General features: G+C 47.8%; 1 protein-coding gene across 1 annotated transcript; it reads right to left on the reverse strand.

The window, feature by feature from the left end:
- Positions 1 to 574: 574 nt before the first annotated feature.
- LOC149363879 (uncharacterized) lies at positions 575 to 24462 on the reverse strand. The gene is made up of 14 exons (XM_089568616.1): positions 24303 to 24462; positions 23431 to 23580; positions 20411 to 20902; positions 18375 to 18989; positions 16281 to 16788; positions 15306 to 15351; positions 15107 to 15226; positions 13549 to 13665; positions 11812 to 11892; positions 11663 to 11743; positions 10972 to 11149; positions 8995 to 9162; positions 2874 to 3008; positions 575 to 1036 (listed from the first exon to the last, which is right to left on the reverse strand). Exons 1-14 carry the CDS (start codon positions 24459 to 24461, stop codon positions 878 to 880), a joined length of 3009 nt encoding a protein of 1002 aa, XP_089424742.1. The 5' UTR covers position 24462; the 3' UTR covers positions 575 to 877.
- Positions 24463 to 24985: the final 523 nt, after the last annotated feature.

The raw sequence follows: 24985 nt of genomic DNA on the forward strand, positions 1-24985 counted from the left end.
ACTTACAATGAGGAAACGATGTGAGCAGTTGACCAATTCTGTGATATGTTTCTCATGAGATGCCTCTTCAGCGTTATAGTGAGAAGAATAGGACCTATGCAACCTCTGTCGAGTGACTTGCGACCGTGCCCAAATGGGTACACAGTAATGGCGAGAACGAAGTATTGGTAAACAAACTCATGTTTTGCGTTTTTGTACAGCAATCGGAGTGCTCGCAGAGTCCACTTGACTGGTTTGACCGCTGGTCTCTACGATCTCTACCTTTCAAATGCGGCTTCAGGGGAGAATGGTTTGAGATTAAGCAATATTATACTAACTCGACGAATTAAAAGAATGTCCCGATTCACTACTTTCAGAGACTGCCCCCGCATGACACATCATTCACATGGGTGTTCACATGTCACAAGCGAATGAGCTGACACAGATGATCGCGGTCCGAAAAGGACCGCCGCTTCACTTTGCTGACGGCAACACATGTCATAGAAGGACCGTGCAGAAAGTCCACCACTGGTTGCACGCCCTGTCAGGAACGTTTCACTGGCATAACTTTGCACATTTTATAATTCACGGACAATGAGTCTTTCCAACTACCCACATGACAAACAACAAAGAGCATGGTAGTTCAAAAAATTAACTGCAGTGAGAGCTAGACAGAAAATAATTGTACACTATTACGCCATCGCTTCGAAACAACCTCAGATCCTAGGATACATGAAAATCAAAAATTGTGGAGACAAAAAAAAAAAAGCGTGTGGTGTCACGAAGCACAATGCACACGCGACATGCTTTTCCACACCGAACGAATGGGATAAAAGTGTGAAATACATATCATAAAAAATGGGGAACAGCAATGTGCAGATAACTCTATAGAGTGGCATTAGAGAACGCCGCTGTCAAAGCCGGTGGCATTGAGAAGAGCGCCCATGGGCTGCGTCTTGGGCACCGGGTCGCTTTGGAAGACGATGAGGCCGACGGTATTCATGGAGATGAATATGGCCGTCACGGCGACGCACTTGAGAAAGACGCCGTACGCCACCTGTCGAGCGAGACAAGGAGACAGAGAAATCCCTTTAAGTAACGATTATTTTCGAGCGATGAGATTAATGTCACCATCCTAGTTTTTCAATCTGGTAGTGTCAACTGAAGCACTGGTTAAAATACCGTTAGGTCAAGGAACTGAGGGCAGATGCGGTGATCAACTACGAAGCTTACGAACTACGAATTAGGGACTGTAGTTTTTTTTCTGTCTTACTCTCGTTGCTCGCCGGCAATGGCAGAAATGCTTCATGACCCTAACAATTCATGCTGAGCTTCTGGACGCGACTGACTTGCTCGACGCATAGTGCATCCCTCTGCACTCTGCATGCTGTGATACCACACTGAACAGAGCAGAGCTTTATGCGTTGGTGGATGCAGTTTTGCACCTGAGGAGCCACGTTTTGTAACGCCAAGGTGGGCCCAGAGAATAAGCAATGTAGCAGAGAGAACACACACGAGTTCAAAGTCCAACAAGATGTAGTTACCCAGCACGTTTGTCCAAACGAAAATCAAGTTATGTGGCAGGCAGGAAGGCAGTTTAGGAGGATAAAAGTATTAAAACAGCAGGTATGCCTCATGTTCGTATTGCAAATATGACTCAAGGTAGCCGTCCCCACTGATCTCTATATTTAACAATTGGCTAGCTGAATTAGTGTAAATGGCACCCAATAATACTTTTCCAACAATATTTCTACATCTCAGAAAACCGCATTCCATGGAGAAAGCGCGTGAGGCTAATTTGTAGATTGTTTTCTTGATACGAAGTACATGTTTCCTTCTTTGGTTATTGAGGCACCGGCACGTTTTGCCTCAAATGCTTGTTGGCGCTTGACAGCGCTATTCCGTGTACAAACTCGAGCGCAAGATTACTGCAGCTATTTGCATGTTCAACTTTTCTTCGCTTTTAATACGAAAAGTGAGTCCGCTCTGTTTGCGCCGGGCAAGAGAACGCTACGGAAACCCCTTATCTGACATTTACTTCCTGTTTAAGATCCCGAAAGTATGGAATACCTGCCGTGCACTTCATATTTCGCAAGAAAATGCAAATTAATACGGCATCGCGTTAACTCCAAAGATAAACCTGCATATACGTTATGTCATCACCTGATCCGTTAACAGTACGTACTTACGCTAAGGAGACACGCTCCATCGAGGAACACCCATGACATGTATTGTGCGTACTTTTAAGAATCGACCCCCCCCCCCCCCCCCCTCCCGAACGAATTCAATACCTGACATGTGCAGCGTAAGGAAGTTTGTCATTTCTCGTCATCGAGCTTGAGCGGAAATCATGTATTTCGATTACTTCGTGCTTATAGTTACACGCGCCAGATTTTGAAACAAAGCTTCTCCCGAAATATTAACCAACCGACAAGATAACTCCCAGAACCTTCCCTGCTAAGCCCGTACGTTACTCATTAACTCATGACCTAGTTTAACCAGACCAATCTGCAGAGCAAATCTGCCCAACTCAATGATATATATGACTTAGACACTTTATTGCAAAGCGAAACGTTTCCTGTATGTATGCCTTTCCTTTTCTTTCTTTTTGTTTTGTTTTTACTTTGTAAGCTGCCTCCCTGTCTGCTACATCACCGTACTTTTGAACACTCATGCATAGCCTCGCATTTTACGCTAACCGGTAACAACTGAATATCGTCTTGGACCGCAGCCAATTCTATGCAAAGGGCGATGAAATTCGGATGAGTAACGCAGCAGGAGATTGCAAATAGTGTGGGGAGAAGACACTACTCCTGTTCGGCTATGGTTGCCTCGCCTTCCCTGCCCCCTTCAGAAAAAAAAAAAAAAAGAACAGTTGAAATGCCTATTCTCACCATCTGGCCGCTCTTAGCGTGGAAGTATTGGCGCATGACAAGCAGCGGCAGGGACACCGGCAACACGAGGTTGATGGAGGCCACCAGGCAGACCGGCACCACGTAAAACGACACCGGAGTCTGCGTCAGCACGGCCTGCGTGTTAAAAAAATACGTCGCCCTTTTTTTAAAGGTTAGACACAGAGAGCTCAACTTTGGTTTGGTTTGGTTTATGGGGTTTAACGTCCCAAAGCGACACAGGCTATGAGAGACGCCGTAGTGGAGGGCTCCGGAAGTTTCGACCACCTGGGGTTCTTTAACGTGCACTGACATCGCACAGTACACGGGCCTCGAATTTCTCCTCCAAAGAAATTCAGCCGCCGCGGCCGGGATCGAACCCGCGTCTTTCGGGCCAGCAGCCGAGCACCATAGCCACTGAGCCACCGCGGCGGCAGAGCTCAACTTTAACATTATTATGTAATAAATCAAGATCGAACAGGCCGTTGCTCCAAACTTTTGAGGGGCAATGCAGTGACCAGACATACTGAAAGTACTGCAAGGTGGGATAGGACGGCCAAATCTAGTATATACAACCTCAACATCATCATCATCATAAGCCTGACTACGCCCACTGCAGGGCAAAGGCCTCTCCCATGTCTCTCCAATTAACCCTGTCTTTCGCCAGCCGCGGCCACCATATTCCCGCAAATTTCTTAATCTCATCCGCCCACCTAATTTTCTGCCGCCCCCTGCTACGTGTGCCTTCTCTTGGAATCTACTCAGTTACCCTTAAGGACCAGCGTTTTCTTGCCTTCGCATTACATGCCCTGCCCAAGTCCACTTCTTCCTCTTGATTTCAACTAGGATATCATTAACGCGCATCTGTTCTCTCACCCACTCCGGCCGGTTCCGATCTCTTATCGTTACACCTATCATTTTTCTTTCCATAGCCCGCTGCGTTGTCCTTAACTTAAGCTGAACCCTCTTTGTTGGCCTCCACGTTTCTGCCCCATAGGTCAGTACCGGTAAGATACGCCTGTTGTATACTTTTCTCTTGAGGGATATTGGTAAACTGCCATTCATGATCTGAGATAACCGGCCATATGCGCTCCCCCGCATTCTTATTCTTCTAGTTATTTCCCTCTCATGATCTGGATCAGCTGTCCCTACCTGCCCTAAATAGACATATTCTCTTACTACTTCCAGCACCTGGCTACCAATTACGAACTGCAGTTCCTTTGATAGGCTGTTGAACATTACTTTGGTTTTCTGCATGTTAATTTTTATCCCCACCTCGACATAGCCTTTTATAAAAAAGGTCTATAGACTGTCTATAGACTTCTTGTAGACTATATTGCCTTCTTATAGATATTTTCTTTTGTGTATTCAGAGTCAATAGACTGTCTATAGACGGGTCTAATAAAAGTGTGTGGCCATAAATATAGATTGCCTATAGACTAGTCTATAAGGTTTGTCTCTAGACAGTCTATAGTCTTTATAGACAAAAGGCTATGGAGAGTCTGTAGACGGTCTAAAGAAATTCTTGTAAGGGTATCACAAAAAGAAACACGACTGCATAATTGCAGAGCGATTTCCTTTGCATGGCCGCAATAGCAGCTTGGTGCATTTTACCTTGGACTTATTTTGTGGTCTATAAATCAGTGTTGTATTGCAGCACAACTGCAGCATCTTGCATTTGCTGCAATTTTACAATTAAAAACTCATAAGTCGTCTCCACCAGCACATCCCGACCTATGTACGGTGCGCGCGAACTGTGCAGATAAAAGTGCGTATTTTTATCGTATCAACCCATATGCGCACCATAAGTGTTCCTAATTTTCCGTCGTCGAACTGGAGCTGAAATCTTGAGCTTTGTTATCCATCGGCCAGACACCGACTATGCTGTTCGCAGCGGTAAGCAGTCCAAGTACTCATTCTCAGAACAAAAGCGACCGACGGTGAATCTGGTTTCGCGCATGAAATAATTTTTAATCTGCATCGTTCTTAAAATAGCTGGATAATTATATCTCGCGGCGGCAGACAGCCGCATGTCCAATGGGCCTTTGTAACTGTTGCACCACTTCAATATGGTGCGATTACCTTGCTGCGATTGGTGGAAAGAGCACTTCGCAAAGCCCGCGCTAAAGCTTAGAGTGAAATGTGTTTTCAGGTAGCGCAGTGGACGTTGACGTGAAAGTATTATAGTGTAAGTCAGGCAAATAAATAGTGAACACAAAAGCCGCGCCGGATTCACAGGAAAAATAGCGAAACCACGAGAACTCAGCTCGCACCATACTGCGCGCCTTAGTGAGATGGAGCGCAGTGAATTGGCCTCGTTTAACGGGCAGAAACGTGGAGGCTAACGAAGAGGGTTCAGCTTAAAGGGATACGGAGGCGGTTTTCGAATCAGCTAATTTTTTAGGGTTTTGAAGTAGTGTCATTGCTGATCACGTCTGCGAAATTATTTTTTCGATTTTTGCTAAAACAGGGGCGCAATCACCAATTAAAAACGCGATGTTCAAATCTCTCCGGGTCCGCACGCAGGCGTCCGGGGAGGGGCAGCGTCGCAGCTGGAAGACTAGCAACGGTATAGTCGCGCAGCTTCTGCTGCCAGGCGGGTAGCGTATCGTTGTATGCTAAGGTCGGCACTTCTGAGTATGGTCTCCCATTCCTCTGCATTATTGATTCTGCCATATCCTGGGGCACTGGGGCATCTCCATAGTATGTGTTCGAGTGTAGCGGTATGCCCGCAGAACTCGCACACCTCCGCATCCTCCCTCGTGTCACCTCCTGTCCAGCTCCTCCAGAGCGGGGATGCGAAGTTTCTAGCTTGGAGTCTTCTCCAGTCATAGGCCTCAGCCGAGCTAAGCGATCTATCCGGAGGAGGATAGATCCTTTTGTTCTTTTTCTGAATGTCTGTGATGCTATTAAAGGTATTGGTTTCCTCTTTAGTGCTGAATTCGTATGAGGTGTCCACGGCTCCCCGGGGTAAAGAGGAGCGGGCGAGCCTGTGGGCGGCCTCGTTTCCAACCAGACCCGAGTGGGCTGGGGTCCAGATAATTAGAATATTGTTAAGCATGTGTCGCTCTCCTCATCTTAGGTGCGTCCAGACCACCTGAGACGTGCTCAGCAAGGCTCGGTTAGTGATTTTATACTCGGTTCGACGTGTGCAAGCAAGCAAGCAAGCAAGCAAGCAAGCAAGCAAGCAAGCAAGCAAGCAAGCAAGCAAGCAAGCAAGCAAGCAACCAAGCAAGCAAGCAAAGCAAAGCAAAGCAAAGCAAAGCAAAGCAAAGCAAAGCAAGCAAAGCAAGCAAAGCAAGCAAAGCAAGCAAAGCAAGCAAAGCAAGCAAGCAAGCAAGCAGAACAAAGCACAATAAAGCAAAGCAAGCATCGAAGCTCTTCATATGCGGCATCTCGTTTAATCGTAACTAAGCGATTAAAATGAAAGCGTTCGACGTTGATTTCGGATGCAAATTTATGAGTGAAATGAATGCCAACCGAGTTTTTGCAAAAAAACACCGCAACCTTACTCGGTTTCTTCATCAAGTTGTGGCAGCGGGCGAGTTGCAGCTAGCTTGGCTTTTAAACACTCATATAGTTGGCAACTACTTCACTGACCTAAACTGCAAATCTGGGAAAGGCGAACGTTTCCGAGGCAGCGATTAATATTTTCTGGCATCTGCTGAACGCACCACGAGTGAAGCAGCAGCCTTGTGCGCGTATTTGGCTTGGTTTCCAGCGCACAATGATTGCGTCACTATCCTGTGGTCACATGCCTCGCACTGCTTGGTGCTAATTTTGACATCAACTTCGTGCTCCTTCATCGTTTCCTTGAAATACTTTCTTGCCCCAACCTGCAACGCCGGGTACTGCGTACAGGATTTTTTGTAATAAAAAAGCGCAAGGACACAGGACGAGAACGAAGAGAAGACACACACGGCGCTGTGCGTGTCTTCCCTCCGTTCTCGTCCTGTGTCCTTGCGCTGTTTTATTACAAGATGCTTAACCAACTCGCCCAAACTGCCATTTTAGGATTTTTTGTACATAGTGCTTTGGGCCTTTTCTTTAGGATGACGCTCTTCCGGGCGAGCCAGGAGGCGTCCGGGGGTGGTAATTGACTTGAGTATTGTTCGCACCCCTTCCTTTCCGAGAATACGAGCCGAGGTTGTGCTGGCACCTTTTACGCATGGTCTGCATCGCGTCATTGACGCTGGCGTATGCGTGTGCTAGGCGTAGAATTTTGTTTCAGGCGATACGTGGAATGAGCTAACTGTAGTATCCTTTTCTTCGGAGGTCAGTACAAAAAAAATAGTCGCCGTATTCGCTTTTACAACGACACGGAAAGCTGCGATCTGCACTCAACGCAACGCCGGATCCGCATCGGCAGCTTCTCCAGTCCTCAAAGTGACGTCACGACCTCTCTTGACCAATCACGGGCGGCGGCGCGCCGCGCGGCGTGCCCCGCGGCACAGGCCGCACATTTCGGCTAAAAAAAGGCAATTCGCGCTTGTTTTTCCCTTATTTGGATGCGATATTCCAGTATACAGCATGAAAAACTACAGGACGCCGCTGCCATCCTGATTTTTTAAAAAAAAGCCCTTCAGTCTCCCTTTAAAGGGGCTGCGAAACACTGCCTGGGGGAATACCGGCTATACTTCAGGTGAGTTCTTTATGTCACACAGATGCTGACTTAAAAAGAATTACAGGAATCGATGCACAGGAACGGGAGTTATTCAGTGAAGAAATTTCAAAATACAAGCAAACAAAACGCTGCCCTCAACTCGATTTTGGCGGGGCTTCCCACTCCTATTTCGCTCTCCCAATGACGGCACCTGGCGCAACCAATCAAAACAGCCAGCCAGAGCACGTCGCGGAAGTTTGTACTCCATGGTTGCCTGCTCTCTGTAACTCGTTCTTGCTGAGACTGGCAGCGTTGGATGGATGGATGGATGGATGGATGGATAGGAGCGCCCCCTTTGAAACGGGGTGGTGGCATTTGCCACCATGCTCAGCTTTTCTTTATTTATTATTTTTTTTTTGTTTACTGTGTTGGCAGTTCTCATTAAGATTCTCCATCAACTTTGCCTACGGTTTCCTACTATTCTAACCTTATGCCACATCTCTGCTTTTCAGCCACCAATCCTCCAATCGCTTTTTGCTGACTTCCACTGCAGATTTATTTACATGACCATTGATATCTTTAAACCCTAGGGCCTCAGAAAGAGTGACTGTGCCTGCATCGACATCCGGATGGATACCATCACATTTGATTATGAGGTGTTCAATTGTTTCCACAGATCTACCACACACTGCACATGTGTCATCTTCTTCGTTGTTTCCATGCGAGAGCGCCCCTGGTGGTGTATTTTTATTTTACTTGCTTTGCAGGGCTTTTATCTAAGACAAGCAAGTTGTTTTTGTTGATCTAATATAAAACGCAGACAGGTGACAAAATGTGTCTCTATTTATTCACACAATTTGCAGTATATTTACTGTTTGTCCGGTCATCAAGCTCGCGCCAGGTGATGTCATATCCGCTGCTAAAAACCCGCCACTGTGTGGCGACACCATCAGAGCCATGAAGTTGTTTTTGGGAGGACATTAAAATATTAAAAAACGGAATGTACGCGGTATTACCGACCCTAATAGCACCATTATAACTCACTGTATGCAATCAACACGCAAAACAGTTAACTAAGATTGTGTTTCTGGGCCCCTTTAAGGACAACGCAGCGAGCTGCGGAAAGAAAAAACTGATAGGTGTAACGTTAAGAATTCGGAAGCGGATGGAGTGGGTGAGGGAACTAATGACCTCCTACTCGAAATCAAGCGGAAGAAATGGTTTTGGGCAGGGCATGTAATGCGAGGCATCGCATGCCCGCTGGTCCTTAAGGGTAACGGAGTGGACTCCAAGAGAAGGCAAGCGTAGCAGGGGGCGGCAGAAAGTTAGGTTGGTGGATGAGATTAAGAAGTTTGCGGGGATACGGTGGCCGCAGCTGGCAAAGGACAAGGTTAATTAGAGAGACATGGGAGAGGCCTGTGCTCTAAAGTGGGCGTAGTCAGGCTGATTATGATGATGATTAATGGGACACTTCGAGCCTCTCGATGACCAAGACATCAAGGGAATCGTTAGCAGACTTACCACTCTAAGAACAGTAGTCGCCATGGATCGGGCGAGCGATTCGCCAAGCACCAGCTCGGAGAGGATGGCAGCCATGCTGAGCAGGATGAACTGGCTCGACTTGGTGGAGCGCTGCGCCCAGAACTGGTCTCCTAGCCGGGCCATGCACGTCTCCACCAGGCGCCATGCCTAAGCGACCAGAATGCGAGAGTGCAAGCAAGCTGGTCCAAGTGAATGCAAATATGTCATTGGGTACTGAATAAGGTAAACTACTCATCACTAATGAAAGGCCATAGGCAAAGAATTGGAGCTATACCTTCGCGAATTACGGAACTCGTCATGGCTATCCTAAGAGAAAATGTACCGTGTTACAAAAGTAACTACACTGCCCTTACTACTCCTACGAAGACTCATATGCAAGACGTGCGCTGTTCAGATTAACAAGGACAGAGTTAAAGACAACACGAATAGTTAAGCGCAATCTACCAACTGAGACTTCATTACATTTCAGTGTAAAAAAGAGAACAAGAGCATGCGACAACAAACTTGATAAAAGCATAAAAGCTGAAGAGAAGACAACACGGAAGTGCACTACGCTGATAGCAAAATTTCAGAACAAAAACTGAAAGAAAAAATGAGAAGTGTTCAAAAAGAAAAGAAAGCATTATCACCAAGCAGGTGTTTGTGAAGCTCGGGTTGGAATTTCGCAGCCTGACCATATCAACTTTGCCTTACTGATACATGCGTGTAGCTGGTAGTCATATGAATCTTATCTTTACGCAGCCCAGCAATCCCCCTCCGGATGAGGGTAGCCGATGGGGAACTTAAGTAGTCGCCTTCCATGCCAGATATCATTCAGAAAGCCTCGATGACCCCACGTTTCTTTTTGTCTTTTGCCCTTGCCAGGATTATGGACTTTTCAAACGATTTGCATTCGTGCTTTAGACAGTGATAAGCCAAATTTTCTTGTCCCTGCAGGTAACGACAATTTTGTCTGTGCTCTAGGAGCCGTTCATTAAGACAGCGTCCATTTTGCCCCACATTGGGCATGCTACACGAAAGAGGTATCTTATACACAACTCCTGTTGAGCAAGTGACGAAAGGAGAAACATGGCGAACCCCTTTTCCTCACTTGCTGGGTGTACCTGATAAACTTTTTTGCAGATGCCTTTAAACTTATGGGGAGATGAAATGAAAATCTTGACCCCAAATCTCTGGTCAAAGACAAGAAGAAACGTGAGGTAATCGAGGCCTTCCGAACGATATCTGCCATGGAAGACGACCCTAAGTTCCCCCTCGGTTTCCCTCACCCGGAGGGAGATTGCTAGGCTACGTAAAGATAAAAAAAAATCCCATGACTGTCAACTACGCGTGTGTATCAGTAAGGCAGATTTGATATGGTCACGCTGCGAAATTCCAGGTCGAGCTTCACAAACACTTTTTTGCTGATGATGTTTTCTTTTATTTTTCAAGACTTTCATTTTTTTCTTCTGTCATAATTGCTATCAGCGTAATCCGCTTCCGTGTTGCCTTCTCTTCCCCTCTGACGCTTTTATCAAGCTTGTTGTCACATGCTCTTTTCTTTCTTCCACTGGAATGGAATAAAGTCTCAGTTGGCAGATTGCGCTCAACCGTTCATGTTGTCTAACTCTGTCCTTGTCAATCTAAGCTGCGCAAGTCTTGCATATGATCATGCTCCAACTATCCCAAGCACTTCTTATCAGAAGACTATCCAGAGCAGGCAGGATATCGACGACGAAAGTTATCACGAAGAATGATATCGCAACCGGTGAGGGGCAGCGACCACAACGTGGCTGCTTGCCGCAAATCCTCTTCCGCCAATGTGAAGGCAAAGCAGTAACTTTACCCGTAGACAGTTTATATACAACCACCGCTTTCATACTTTACTCTGGGCGCAATTCATTCTTACATCCACTCATTGGGCACATTCACTCATGTGACTCAGTAGTAAGACTTACTACGGCTGAAGTTGCGTACCTCTACAGTCCTGGAGAGCGCCATGACGGAGCCCAGCATGAGGATGATGCTCCAAGGCATTCGCGAGCACAGGGTGCGCCAGCTGAACACGCGATGGGACCAGCAGTGACGCAGTAGCGACCCGGGCGCCGCGCTGAGCACGAGCACGGTGAGGCCCAACAAAGGGACCTCCAGGTCCCTGCATGCGCAGGAACACGCCCATGCCTTGTTAACGCATCGAAGCGGTTGACGAACTAGCACTGTTCAAACGTTAACTCTGTAGGCACCGTGTATAAGTGAGTCTTTCTTGTGGCCTTCTGACAGCAAGTATTCGTTGCCGGCTAGTTCAAGAGCGCAGCTCCTAGGCGCCCGTTCCTGCGGTCCACGTCGTAGTAGTAATCTTCGGTGTAACACGCCACCTGACAGATGGCGTGACAGGTGGCACGCCAAAACAAGTGTGACAGGTGGCGTGTTGGCAGTTAAAGCAGAGCAAAACGCCACCTGCCACGGCGAGAGCGGAGGCATGGGCAACCTTAAAGCGGCTGCCACGGGAAGATCCCGGAGGGTGGCTAGCAGCATAACACGCCACCTGCCATTGGTGGCTGGTGGCGTGTAAGGAGCAGCGCTCGATTTTCGCATTACCGGCTCTTGTAACCGTGTGCCAATTTTTTTGCAATCTTGGAAGCTATTTCAGCTTCTCACAGGCGCTTACCATTCGGGATAGTGGAGGCTGTATGCACTGGAAGCCACGGAGGTCCCCATGAGTGTGGCAAAAACCAAGGTCTCCCGGACACTGTGAAGTTCAGATTCGTTGTACGAACTGTCATACGCCAGTTGTGATTAAAAATGCAGATAACTCACGGGTGTCTCTTCATGTTGTCGTGACAAATCCGGGCGGTTTTGGACATGTCTTCTTGTGTTTGCTCGTCAATGTCGTCCTCACTGGGGACAGAGAGATAAAGAAAAAAAGCGAGGAGTTGCAGCGGCTGGCAAAAAGTCCAAGTGTGGTGATAGTGGCTTCAAAAAATACGGATGGAAAAGATCAGTGCCGGTGGCAGAAATTGCTATCTACTATCTTATTTGCAGGCGCCGGAAACAAGAATCCCAGGGGAGAAGTTAGGGTGAAGAAAACAAAGGTAGAGGGTATAGCAAGAAAACATAGGGGTCAGAAACTTTTTACAGCTATATGCAAACCTACAGTCATAGAACATTTGTAAAGCTAGAACTTACTGGCATAGCTGATGAAATGAGCTGAAGCTGTAATAGCTTTGGTTTTCCCCTGGGCTGGTGCTCGGCTTCTTTGGGGTGAAATGCTTGGAGAATGGTTCTCTGACCCCATCTTGAGTAGTCAAAAACACCTTGTGCCAAGGTGCTCTTTGGCCACAAAGGCTTTCGCGCCATAAATTCATCATCATCATCATCGCCTCTCCTCTCCTCTCTCTCTCTCTCTCTCCTATTTGCATGTTTCTTCTCCCTAAAAGTGGAGGTCTCCCTCACGACACTTTGCCACGATTTGACACACTGACACTGGCACGGTTGGCAGGGGACGATCAAATAATTCAATTAAAATATTTAGCTTAATTAAATTAATTCAATAATAAATAAAATATCTTACGGCTGACGATGTATTCCTCGGTAGAAAGCAAGGTTATATCGCTAAACCAAAGCTATAGCTGCTTTTGCTGTAATGCACACATTCACACAGATCTTGCCAATTTCGCTCAATTCTTTATCGACTAAATGTAGCATTGCTATGTTCCCATATAAGGGTATACCATGAGGCGAAGCCTGCACAATGCACTAAGCCTTTCCTAACTGCAGATTTCGTAGCTCGAACTGAGAGCAGTTGATGCCAATATGTCACTCCCATGGGAGGCACTGCCCATTTTCAGGCTTCCTGTGAGTTCCTCACACAAGAAAATAATTCACTTCGTTAAGAGACCATTCAAAGCACGCAGTGCCAGTTCGCACTAAAGTCAAATCTATAGAGTAATGCAGGCGCCCACTGATTTTGCATCAACTGGGTTCATCGACGTGCAGGAGACTTTTACCTGAAATATTTTGACTTTAGACACCTTAAGCGTGCCGTGTGCCATGTTGCCGTTACCGGAGTGCCGGGAGCCCCACCACCGTCAGTGCGCATGTGAAGATTACCCTAAGGGTGCGCACGCCTGCGGCGTCGGGACCTATCAGCACGTACGCACTGGCGGTGGGCGGGCTGATGGTACTCTATAATTATAACGGCAACACGGTATGCTAAAGGTGAGTATGAGACACCTTTAGCATACCGTGTATAAGTAAACGCTCGGCAAGAAAACTTTACAGTATTCCGGTGAGAAAATGATTGCATCGGAGCCTTCATGCAAGATAATTAGTAACCTGAAACGCCTTCAAGTATTACGGGACGTCCAGTGCTCGCTCCATCCGCCGGTATCGATACCCTGCGGCCAACTGGGTCGCGAGGCAGCGCCAAAAGAATTCGTTCCTGAACGTACGTGTTCCGAAAATCGTTGCTAATGACTGGCCGTTCTGTACAATGAAGCATCATACCGTCACGTATCTGTGAAAGCCGCACATTCAATAAATTGAAACACTCACCAGCTGACGATGTTGGCACAGTAGATGGAAGTCCAGCAAGTCAGGCAGCAGACGAGAGCCACGGGCAGTGAGACGGCCGTCCAGCTCAACCAGTCCACAGGGCATAAATCATCGTCGCTGCGGACATGAAAAACTTAAGTGGTTTGCTGAACGGCTACCATTAATTAGTATCTCAAGAGACTACATTCGAGCATAGTCCTATTACTTGTTCTCGTCATCATTTTGGGGTTAAGGGTTTACGGGGGTTTAACGTCCCAAAGCGACTCAGGCTATGAGGGACGGCGTAGTAAAGGGCTCCAGAAATTTTGACCACCTGGGGTTCTTTAACGTGCACTCACATCGCACAGTACACGGGCCTCTAGCATTTCGCCTCCATAGAAATTGGATCGCCGCGGCCGGGATCGAACCCGCGTCTTTCGGGTCAGCAGCCGAGCGCTACAACCACTGAGCCACCGCGCGGCGGCTTCGTCATCATTTTAACAATTTGAACCAAATTTTGTAGGGATACAACCCAACAATGAAGCGTGCAATTCCCCTCATAGAGACCTTTTAGCCAATGGCGTCAGCCAATTCTCTTGACGTCATCTTTAATCCGCTTGGTCCTGCTAGCATGACACCGCAGAGGATCTTAGATGAAAGGGGATTAAGCACGGCTTAACCGCTTTAACCACGACGACTTGTAAGTTGGCGGACGCCATTGGCTAACGGACTCTTTTAGCGACACCTTCCGCTTCGTTCTTGAGTTGTGTGTGATTACAGAGGCGCACTCAGTATAGTCGGTGCCCTTGCTTATATTTTCCCGCGTGCTGACAGCAGTCGGGGCAGTACTCAGCAGCGCGCAAAGACTGTCAAGCGCCAGCATCTGACCAGATTTAGAGCTTTGCACTTAGGAAAACCACTGGTGGTCATGTTCCCCGAGCGCCTTCGGTGTTAAAGGTGCACTGAAGAGAAATCTGAACTTGTCTTTTTGCCGCGGCAACTCGATCTACACGTTTCTAGCATTCTTAGAAACTGCGACTTATTGCCCTGTATGGCCGATTTCCCAAATTAAATCGAATTAACGGCCGGCTCCCGCCCTTTTTTTTGAATTCTGCCTCGTACGGTGGGCGGAGTCGACCAACGCGTGGAGTGCCTTTCACCCATTCCCGTGGCGGCTTGCCGCTCTGCCATCGGCGGACTAATACGTAGTAGTCCGTAGTAGCAAATAGTCCGCGCGTATTTTAATTTCTGCGGGCTTATTTTGAGGCTATATTATTTGCGAATGAAACTATTTATTCGTGGAAACCTAAAAAACAAAATGAAGCGAAAGCAAAGCCTCCACGGAGCTGGCTGAAAGGAACTTCACGCGTTGGTCGACTCCGCCCATCGTACGAGGCAGAATTCAAAAAAAAGGGGCGGGAGCCGGACGTTAATTCGATTTAATTAGGGAAATCGGCCATACAGGGCAATAAGTTGCAGTTTCTAAGAATGCTAGAAACGTGTAGATCGAGTTCCCGCGGCAAAAAGACAAGTTCAGAATCCTCTTCAGTGCACCTTTAAGCGAGTGGTAGTCCATTACCAGCCGAGGGTGACGAGGACCGTGTTCCGCGTGGGGACGGTGCTGAAGCTGGCGATATTCCCAAATATGGCGGTGTAGGCGGCACCAGCAACGAATGCCGAGCGCGCCGCAACGGTGAGGCTGCAAGGATTGAAAGGACGTCGTGAACGCGTAGCGAGCCGCAGATCACCGAACAAGCGAGAACTGATACGGTACTTACGCCCGCACGCGGTAGGACGACGTCTGTTGCTCAGCTCCGGTGAGCCCTGCAAGGCCAAGATGATAGTGTTTCAACGGGCGGATATGGCTTGCATAGACTTTCTCTGCAATGTGTAACTCCCTTAAAGGAGTATAGACACCTAACTTTGGTGGCATGTTTTCTTCTCTTCAATGATGCGGAAGACGCTACTATGCATGAATCACAATGTAGTATTCGCCTACGACCGCTTAATAGTTTATAACCGAATTCATGCTGTTTCGGTTTCAAAGACGGACGATGGTTGTGACATCAAAGCGTGGTTTTATGATACTTGAGGCATGGAAAAACGTCGACATATAATCGCTGCTTCATCGTTTCAATTCACTACAGTGCTGAAGCCAGCCCTCCTCAAGAGCTTGAATGATAACGATTGTAGAAGCACCGATTATATTGCAGTTTTTTCATGCCTCACGTGACCTATAACCATACTTTGACGTCACAGTCACTGTTCGGCTGTTGAAACCGAAACAGCACGAGAAAGCAATTGGATTATAAATTATTTAGCGGTTGTAGGAGAATACCACGTGGTAATCAATGTATAATAACGCACCCAAGAGTTAGGTGTCTATAGTCTTTTAACGACTTCGTCACTACCCTGTGGCATTTACTGCGAAATACGTTTTCGCGAATTTGTTCTGCGTTAAATACGAGCGTAACGCCATGCAGATATTGAACCAAAGCGGTATCTAGTGCTGGAAGTCTCGACCAGAGGAAACTGGGTAAAAGGGGCGGGAGATGGCAGCTTAAAGAGTTGCGTTTACAATTGGTTTAAGTTCAGCAGTGAAAACCGGTGGCTCCATTGACTACCAACTTCCCACATTACTTGCCCTGCCCATGCCGATTTTCTGAAGGGGGATTTCATCTAGGGTGTCGTTAACTCACGTCATTAAGCCTCGCCATAAACTCGCCAAGAATGACGACCGCCAGTTTCCTCACATGAACCCGACGGCGCCTGATGCTCGCTCGTAGAAGACGCCTGCCGTGTGAGCAGCTTTCTTCGCTCGGTCAAGTTGAGGTCAGAGCTTGCCCGTACGAGCTCGTGGCTCCCCGCCAACCAGGAGTCGAAATTACACACGTCGTTGTCGAACAGCTGCAGTGGTTTCCTGCCGGTCACGCTGCCACTGTGGCTGCCAGTGCTGGGCTGTAGGGTCGGGTTGGTTTTCTTCAGAACGCCGCGGACCTCCGGCCTTTGTTCTTGTCCTGGCTTCACTCTGGCATCTGGCTTCGTCTCTGCTTTTGGCTGTTGCTTTAGCGCAGATTTTGGCACAGGCACCTGGTCGCATTTCACCTCTGCATTGGGTTCCGGCCCTGTCTCCTTCTTCGACGCTGGCTGGCGTGGTGATCTGCGCTTTGCTTTTGCTGCCTTTGAGTCGCCTGGCTTATCAGCAGGTTGCTTAGGCTTAGGTGCACTGTTCGTTGATTTCGTCTGGAGATCATTTTGACCCTGAAACAAGAACCAGCTGTAATTCTGCAGTAGTTCTAAAGAAGAAAAGACTACAGGACATAGTTAACGTACATGCAAAAGGACGCATAGTCGTAGTATTTCTGCATAAATGAGTTTGATTTAGGCAGGCGGTGTGCGTTTTATGAAGGATGAACAGGGCGACATTTCAGAGCGACCATGCATCGGCTGTGTCAGAAACAATAGTCATGCAATCATCGTGCTCAGTATTGTTCACTTAAGCACTTCAAGACCGTGGTCGCCGGTGCCAGTTCCTTCATACCTTTCCCGCCCCCGTTTTTCGTTCTATTACCAATGACGGCTAATCAGGTAGCCTAACTTTCAGCGTTATATATTACAGCTCCATTCTAAGAAACGGTGTGTTTGAGTGCACTGTATGCTGTGCATTTGGTTTATAAACATTCCCTAATAAAATGACTTATTTTAACAAAAATACCGAGTTTGAAGCAACTAATGTCATTGGGAGCTCAAAGCATCACAATAGGTTCCAGAGTGTTCATTTAGACTGTAACGTACACAATTATTTTTTTTTTTTCGAAAACTGTACGAAAACGGTCATCCTGTACGTGTGCTGCCATCTGTCGCTAACGAAAAAAAAATGCTTTGGACGAGCCCTACTCATCTTAAACCGGACACAGAGCGCCACAAAACGCACGGAAAGCTCGACTCATGAACCAGAAATGAAAGCCTGCTTATGACGGGTCTGGATCGCCCATATCCTAAGAGAGCTCTGGAGATCGTCTGTGTTACTCACGCGCACTTAAGTTTGTTCCTTAAGCAGCGAACGGCTCAATTTCCTACGGCATTTTGCACACACGTTACAATGGAGAAATCTCGAGCACTGGACGACTTCCGAGGGAATATCTTATTCGCTGACGCCAGCTGTGGATTCCGAAACAGTGCCATATACCAGTGAAACACATAATAAAATTAGTACAGAGATCCGGTGCCCCCAACTTAATACTCCCACTCTGCTTAGCGTTTAGAACAAGAAAGATGTTGGACACTTAGCACATAATATTACCTCTGATAACGTTTTTTTTTTTTTTAAATTTGGTGATTTTTAGGGGATAATCCTATGCTATGCGAGGTTTAACGTCCTAAAGCACGCGAGCCCAAAAGGAAGCCTTATTGGAGGTCTGCGAAGAACATCGACCACCAGGAGTTTTAGTTTCTTTTACATTCACTGACATCGGAAAGCACATGGACGTGCTTGCATTTCGCTTTAATGCTAATGTGGCCACCACGGCAGAGATTAGATCTCGTGTTCTCAGGTCAGCATCTGAACGTTAAATCCACTGAACAAGCGCGGAGATGACATAATGCTCAGTTAGGTGGCGCAGAGTTCGCTTCGTAGCATTAGTCCTCGTGTGCTGCTGTGAACGCCATGGTCGCATGATCCTAATCAGGCTCCATGTGTCAGTTTTGCCCCAGAGTTGCTGAAACGAGAAGTTCTCAAACCGAAGAACATTTTGCCTGATTTCTCTGTCCGTATACACTGTTTCCAACCCTAAAAATTTAATTTCGCAAAACAACGGCATGCATGCTTAGCAACTACGTTACTATACCTCAGCTTTGTCGCCCCATTTCTTCGCCGAAGCATCGCCTTTGCCGGGCCGGTTTTGCGTGGATTTGGCTTTTGCACGGGGCTTCCGCGAGGAAGGGGAGCGGGCCTTGCTAGCCGTGCACTTGGCCGGCGGCGACGATATGCCCGCAGCAGCAGCTGCACTGGAAAAGTTCGGATCTTGCGCAGTCGGTGCAGCGGTGGGCGAAGAACCCGTCGCACTGCTGCCGTTTGCTACTGGACTCGTGATCGAAGCGGACGGAGGGGAAATTGCCGCAGGAGGCTTGGACGGTGCTGTGGGCATTATTGCGATGAGGGTTTTGCCTTGGACGTCGTGCCCCTCCTCATCTGAGCCTTCCGGGGACGACGTATGGGGGTAACCCATCGAGAAGGTGCCCCTACGGTCCTCCGTTTCTGTCACATCTGTAGATGGTGGCGCTGAAGACTGCGAAGGAAGCGGCTGCGCTGGATCGGGATTGCGCTTGAGGATGGATGACGGCTGCTTGGAATCGTGGATGAACGATCGGATGCGCCGCACAGGTAGGTAATGTGGCTGGTCATCGTCGAGTAGAGGTCGCTGGACGGCGCCGAAGGATGCCTTGCGGGGCCGTTTCTGTGCCTGCGGACATAATGGATCAGGGCATGGGCCACAGATAGTTTCCTCTTTGAAAATGTCCGAAAATGTGCACACACAGTGCAGCACGTTATACTGTGCCTGAAGTGAACTGAGGAGCAGTGATAAGCGCACTGGACGAGGAAACTTTGTAAGTTCGACATACCGTGAGCATTCTGTCTCCACTCGTGGTTTTCCAAGGAACACCCCATTTTAAAAGCAACAGTGTGCACTGAAGTGAGCAGTTCATTACGTGGGATGAGCTGGGTGTAGGCCAGTTGGTAACGAATTGTCGCGAAGAAACCACAGAAACGTGAGGACTCCTTTTGTCGTGCTTTTGGGGTGATTTTCTTCTGTTGTGTGCAGTCCTCTTATGCCTTTCGCTTCGGCCGTCTTTCCTCTCGATCTGTGTTTGAGCGAAAACTCCGCATCTCGCGTACAAACTTGAAGGTCATGTTAAGGCGCAGTTATAACCTTGAAGCGGCCTCAGTTAATAAAAAAACACGAAAATTACGGTGTAGGTAGGAATCTAACCCGCGCCTCCGGCATGCGAGACGGGGACGCTGCCACTCCGTCATGACTTTTCGTCTCTTCGAAGTTAACGAAGGCGCGCCTGTAGTGAATGCACAGATGTCTATTAAAGTATCTTCGAGATATGCACGGAAGCTTGCATGAATAATTCAGTTATCAGCATGTAAATTAGAGATATCCCAATAAGGCGAGTAGCGAAGTACTTTTCCGATGAATTTCCTTCGTGCATGGCGTGCAGTCGTAGCGCCATCATGCGGCACTCACTGAAACCCCAACACGCTATGCTTGCCGATGGTCCAGCAGAGGGCGCGCGTCTAGTGAATGCACAGATGTCTTAGAAACGTATCTTCTAATTATGTACTGAAGTCTTAATGAATAATTTAATTATGAGCGTGCAAATTACGGATTTTCCAATCGTCTTTTCGCTTCAACCAACCAGTTCCAGCCGAGTTGAACCACAGCTAAATTTTTTGAGGCTCATTGGGCGGAGAGCTTTTATTGTTTACTTTACGTGTGTACTCCTTTCTCGTATGCACTGCATTAACATTTGGCCTGCAGAGTAGCAGGCCAGATGCTCATTTCTCAGGCCAACCTCTCTGCCTTTCCTGTCAATAAACCCTCTCTGTTAATTCTTGGAGTGATGAGAGGCTAGTTGGTAAGGCATTCTGAAGACATAAGACTACGCAGGAGACAGGACACAGAAAAGAGGCAGACAGGACGAGCGTAGACTAACAACTGATTTATTGGACGAAAAACGACCTTCCTTCAAGAGCAACGCATGCGCAACCAATCTTAACGCCGAAAGCAAAAGTACACAATCTGTGTTTTCTGTGTCCTGTCTCCTGCGTAGTTTTATGTCTTCAGAATACCTCTCTGTTAACAATGGGCCAACTTACCTTATGCGCTGCTAGCAGTTCATCCAGTGGTTTCATTCCCGACACGTCAGGGTGCATCCTGTACTGCCTGACGACCGAACTGAAGCCGGACGCCTCGCTGGCTGCAGTGCCTGTCTCGCTGACGACAGACACACTCCGGGACCTTCTTCCGGTGGGGCTCGTGCTGGTACGACGGCTCCACCGCGTCCGACGGCCTCCGTCGAAGAAACTCGAGCCTGTACGGTTACGCATCCCGGTTCGCTGCTCGGTATCCAGGATCTCACTGTGGACGGTGGTGACAAAGCGGTCGATGAACACTGCGCTGAAGACAACGATGAGGGTGCTGGGGAGGATCAGGCTTAGCCCGAAGACGATCCATTGCATGCCCACGAAGAGTGGCTCCATCCGCAGGGCGTAGCGCTCCAGCGCGTACAGGCACAGGCGAAAGAAAATGGTGGTCTCGTCGCCTATGATGGCAAGGGCGAACAGCAGGGAAGCCGACAGGACGCGGGGCTGCAGAGATATTCGTAGAAGGAAATATATTCCATCGTCTTTCGGTTGCGCTGAATGAATGCTTCCGTAAAACTACGTTAGTAAACAAAAACAAAAAGTAATGCACAAATTAAGTGGGCTGGAATCTAAAATAATGAAAATTTGAGGGAATTATGATTGATTGGTATTTTACTTTGAATTTAAAATGCCAATAATGATATACAAATTTACTTCCAGAGGTGTTCGCAACGTAGCGAAACTTAATACTTATTACAGCCTCAGCCTTGGTTTTGAGGTCAAGCGATCTTTGGGTAAGGGGTGAGTATTCATTGAGCAAATTCAAAAATAATTTTTTTTGATCGGGGGCATCTAGTCCCAACAGACCCAACAGTAAGCAACACAATCTGCAGTGGCATAGGTCAACTCCGCATGCCACGTACAATGTTCTCTGTCCAGGTCTTCCATTTTGTGGACCGAAATTCACTTCCGTAAACTCTTCACGCGTTGCATACCCAGAGCCTTGAGCCTGGCATCCAAGGTTAAACTGAACGAGAAGATCTGGACTGAGTTGAGCGCAGTTACATTGTCTCACAAAGGCAGTAGTTTAGTGCTGAGCGCTGAAATGAGACGGTTAGCTTACTTCCATTGACTTTCGTTTAAGTACGAGGGGGTACCCAAAAGAAACCGGACTTATTTTTGTTTGAACTTATTTGTCCACATTTTAAGCACAGACCTTCAATCTCCTTCAAAGTATTCCCCACTTGCAATGATACGCTTGTCGAATCTTTCATTCAATTTTTCAAAACATTGTTTAAATTCATCTTTTGTGATGCTTGACAGTGCCTCCGTCGTTTTTTTCTTCACCTCAGCAACATCAGCGAAACGCTTTCCATTCAACTATTTTTTCATTCTAGGAAAAAAAGAAAGTAGCACGGGGCAAGGTCGGGAGGGTATGAGGGTTGAGGAATAGGGGTCATGCCATTTTTGGTCCGAAATTGTCGTAGAGACAGGGCTGTGTGAGCAGGGGCATTGCCATGATGGAAAAACCAGTCACCCGACCGCCACAAATAAGGCCGCTTCCACCGCACACGGTTGCCCAATCTTTTCAAAACATCCAAGTAGAAAGCTGGCTAACTTTCTGACCCTGCGGAACAAATTCTCAATGGACGACTCCTCTCACGTCGAAAAAACAAATCAGCATTATTTTGAGGTTTGGTTTCACCTGACGAGCTTTCTTGAGGCGAGGTGAATTTGAAGTTTTCCATTGGCATGATTGTTGTTTTGATTCAGGATTCGATTCAGGAACACTTGAGTTGTCACCATAGCATCGTCCTTGTACGTCTTTCTTAATATTTCAAGAGTTTCCATTCAACTTTTTCCGAGCAAAAATCAGAATTTCACCGGCGCACGCTGTTCACGAAAATCAGCCATTGCAAAAACGACATTCACACAAAACAGTTGTCACTCTAAAACTCTGCCTAAACTAGTCTGACCTCCTTCAACGACGGCAATCGGCTTACTGACTCTGGAATGTTCGTTCTATGCGCTCCTAGTGGCAAAACGCGGTACCACAGAAGCTTTGCCACGGCCGGGCTAGAGGGGTGACGCGCGCGCGCGTCACCACTCTAGCCCGGCCATGGCTTTGCCGACCAAAAAATTTAGTCCGGTTTCTTTTGGGTACCCCCTCGTAATTCTGTCAGACACCTACTAAACGAAGAGATAGGCTGTGTCCACATATTGATAGCTTAACCACCTCATATCTTTGCATGGCTATACAAAGAAATCTTACTCAGAGCTAGGCTAAGAATATGTATACAAGCTCACTATAGCATATCAGCAATTGAGGCGCATTCATTCATAATATTTACATTCAACCTTACATGTCATGCGCTTATGCAGACGCTGAAGAAGTGTACTCCATGATTTGAGCGCAGCGCCAGTTTCAATAACGGGTCTCATGCTTGGAGTTTGAATTAGAGTAGAGTCCGAACCGGAGAAGTGTCTGAACCAGAGGAGAGCTTAAGCCTGTTTAGACTAGTTCTTAAACTCTAACAGCCAACACGACGAGGACCCCCGAAGCAAGGCGCTCATCTGAGGCATACGGAACTAGCACGAGGCTCTCTTTAGGATAATAGTTTCATCACCCTCCCCGCAGTCGAGGGAGCCAAATCAGCACTGGCTTCTGACATTCTTCTTCCCAAATGTGCAAAATCGCAATCATCTCTTACGCTACCCACTATTCCGGTACAGGATAACAGCGTAATTAAGCAACCAAAAGCTATAAGCCTACCTCAGCCCTCGCCCTGCTCCTGTCCCCCTTGCCGCACCCTCCGTGTTATGCACTATTTGCTTCATGTGCTCCGCCTCAGCCCTATTTGCTCTTGTATATACAAATTTATTGGTACAAGGTAGCATGCTGCAAGATCTCTCCCACAAAGTGCTAGCGGTTATTCTATACGTTTCGTTGTAGCAAAAGCACAGTGTGGGACAATCCGGGGGACACCGGTAGCGAGCCTGCCGTAAAGACGCCCTTGTGCGCGCATACTGACGCCCAAGTAGTGTGCAGCCAGTTGGTCGACGCCGCTGACTCCGCCGAGTGGCAGGATGACGATGGGCAGCATGGCAGCAGCTGGCGATGGCAGAAGTCGACCAATCAGGCCCACCACCGTCAGCAGGACGCAGTAGATGCAGATGCCCGACTGCATGCGATAAGGCGCTTTTTTGTTGTTTCTGTGCGCTCGTCAGAGAGGTATAAAGCATGCTCCGCTGAAAGCAGCTGTCGTGAGCAGTATTGATCGTCATAAATGATGATGATTATGATCGGCACCACCTGTGACGTCACGGACAATACCAAGAAAGAAATCCGTCTCACTGGATACCTTTAAATGTGAGTAGGGCTACCTAAAGTCAAATAGGCAAAAGTAAGATTAGGTGAAAAGTATCTTTAGGAAGCACGGCTCCTGATACCTCAGGCGCGGCACCGGGGCCACTGGTAGCAGAAGCTCAATTTCACAGTTTTTCGGGTCTGATAACTTTTACCGAAAACGCAGCAGCCGCTAACTATTGATGCAGTAGATAGCCAATGGGTTTTCGAGGCCCCAGTTTCGCACCCAAAAGACGCCAGTTTTTTTAAGTCCAAGGGCTGGCGCATATGCAAATGCTTGCTGATTCGTTAAACGCGACAAAGGCCTCCTGCTGTGTCTTTTGCGTTTATTAAGCTCTTAGATGCTGTTGCTGGGAAATTCTCGCATCTTTAGTCCCCAGGAGGAAACGTTTTTCTGGCTGTGCCCAGCGCACTTCATTGTCCATCTTCTTTCACTCTCAAGCAGGCGCTGCGCTCTTAAGTATAGACCGTGCGACCGCGATCAGTACAATACTCGACATGCACAAAGCTTCCCCACATGCATTCCCGCAATGTTACCTTGCCCCCGAAGACGAAAGGCAGCAGGTAGACGGGCATGAGAAACTCTATGCACTCTTGGAAGCCGCGCTGCTTTCGCTCCCCCTCCGCTTCCTGGGTCGTCGAGCTCTTCTTGCTTGCGTCGCCTGCAATAACTGGAAAGACAGGATTACGAGGCATGTTGTGCTATTAGAGGGTTCAAGCATAGCGTTATTAATTCCAGCGCCGCCATCTTCCAGCGGCGCAGAAGGTACACTGGGACCACTACAGCCGTAAGTTGTGGCGCTGTGCCGTCGTGAGAACGGGGTCACTCCGACAAGACTTCTTACCTGGAGTGGACCGCTTGCTGCTGTCCGCCGCACTCTGCGGGGTGACTTCCGACGCCATGAATGACTCTTGCAGCACCAGAAGTGATCTTGCCAAGAGAGCTCCGAAAGGCGGCTACTCAACGCGAAACATGGCGCGCCCGAGAACCACGAAACGACGTCCCGCGACGGCCAGTTCTTCTTCTTTGCAGGCTCGTGACCCTCAGCGCGTGGCACGTGAATAAGAGCGGGACAGGGCGAGCTTACTTCCTTCCATTGTTAGCACCCTTCGTCTACAAAAATAATTGCTCTCGAATTAGTACAAGCAATGTGGTAGAAAATTGGAGCTGGACATACTGACTGGTCACCATATCCCTTATAAAAATGGTCTATAGACAG

Source organism: Amblyomma mixtum, chromosome 2, assembly GCF_055824585.1.
Source record: "Amblyomma mixtum isolate Tamu chromosome 2, ASM5582458v1, whole genome shotgun sequence".
NCBI lineage: Eukaryota > Metazoa > Arthropoda > Arachnida > Ixodida > Ixodidae > Amblyomma > Amblyomma mixtum.

Bases quoted from the DNA above. Each gene is read 5' to 3' on its own strand.
- LOC149363879 (XM_089568616.1), bottom strand. From the start codon at position 24,461: ATGCCTCGTAATCCTGTCTTTCCAGTTATTGCAGGCGACGCAAGCAAG. The intron at 11,744-11,811 runs GTGAGTTATCTG...TGAACTTCACAG, and splicing joins GACAACATGAAGAGACACCC to TGTCCGGGAGACCTTGGTTT. The intron at 3,009-8,994 runs GTAAGTCTGCTA...TTTAACACGCAG, and splicing joins CGACTACTGTTCTTAGAGTG to GCCGTGCTGACGCAGACTCC.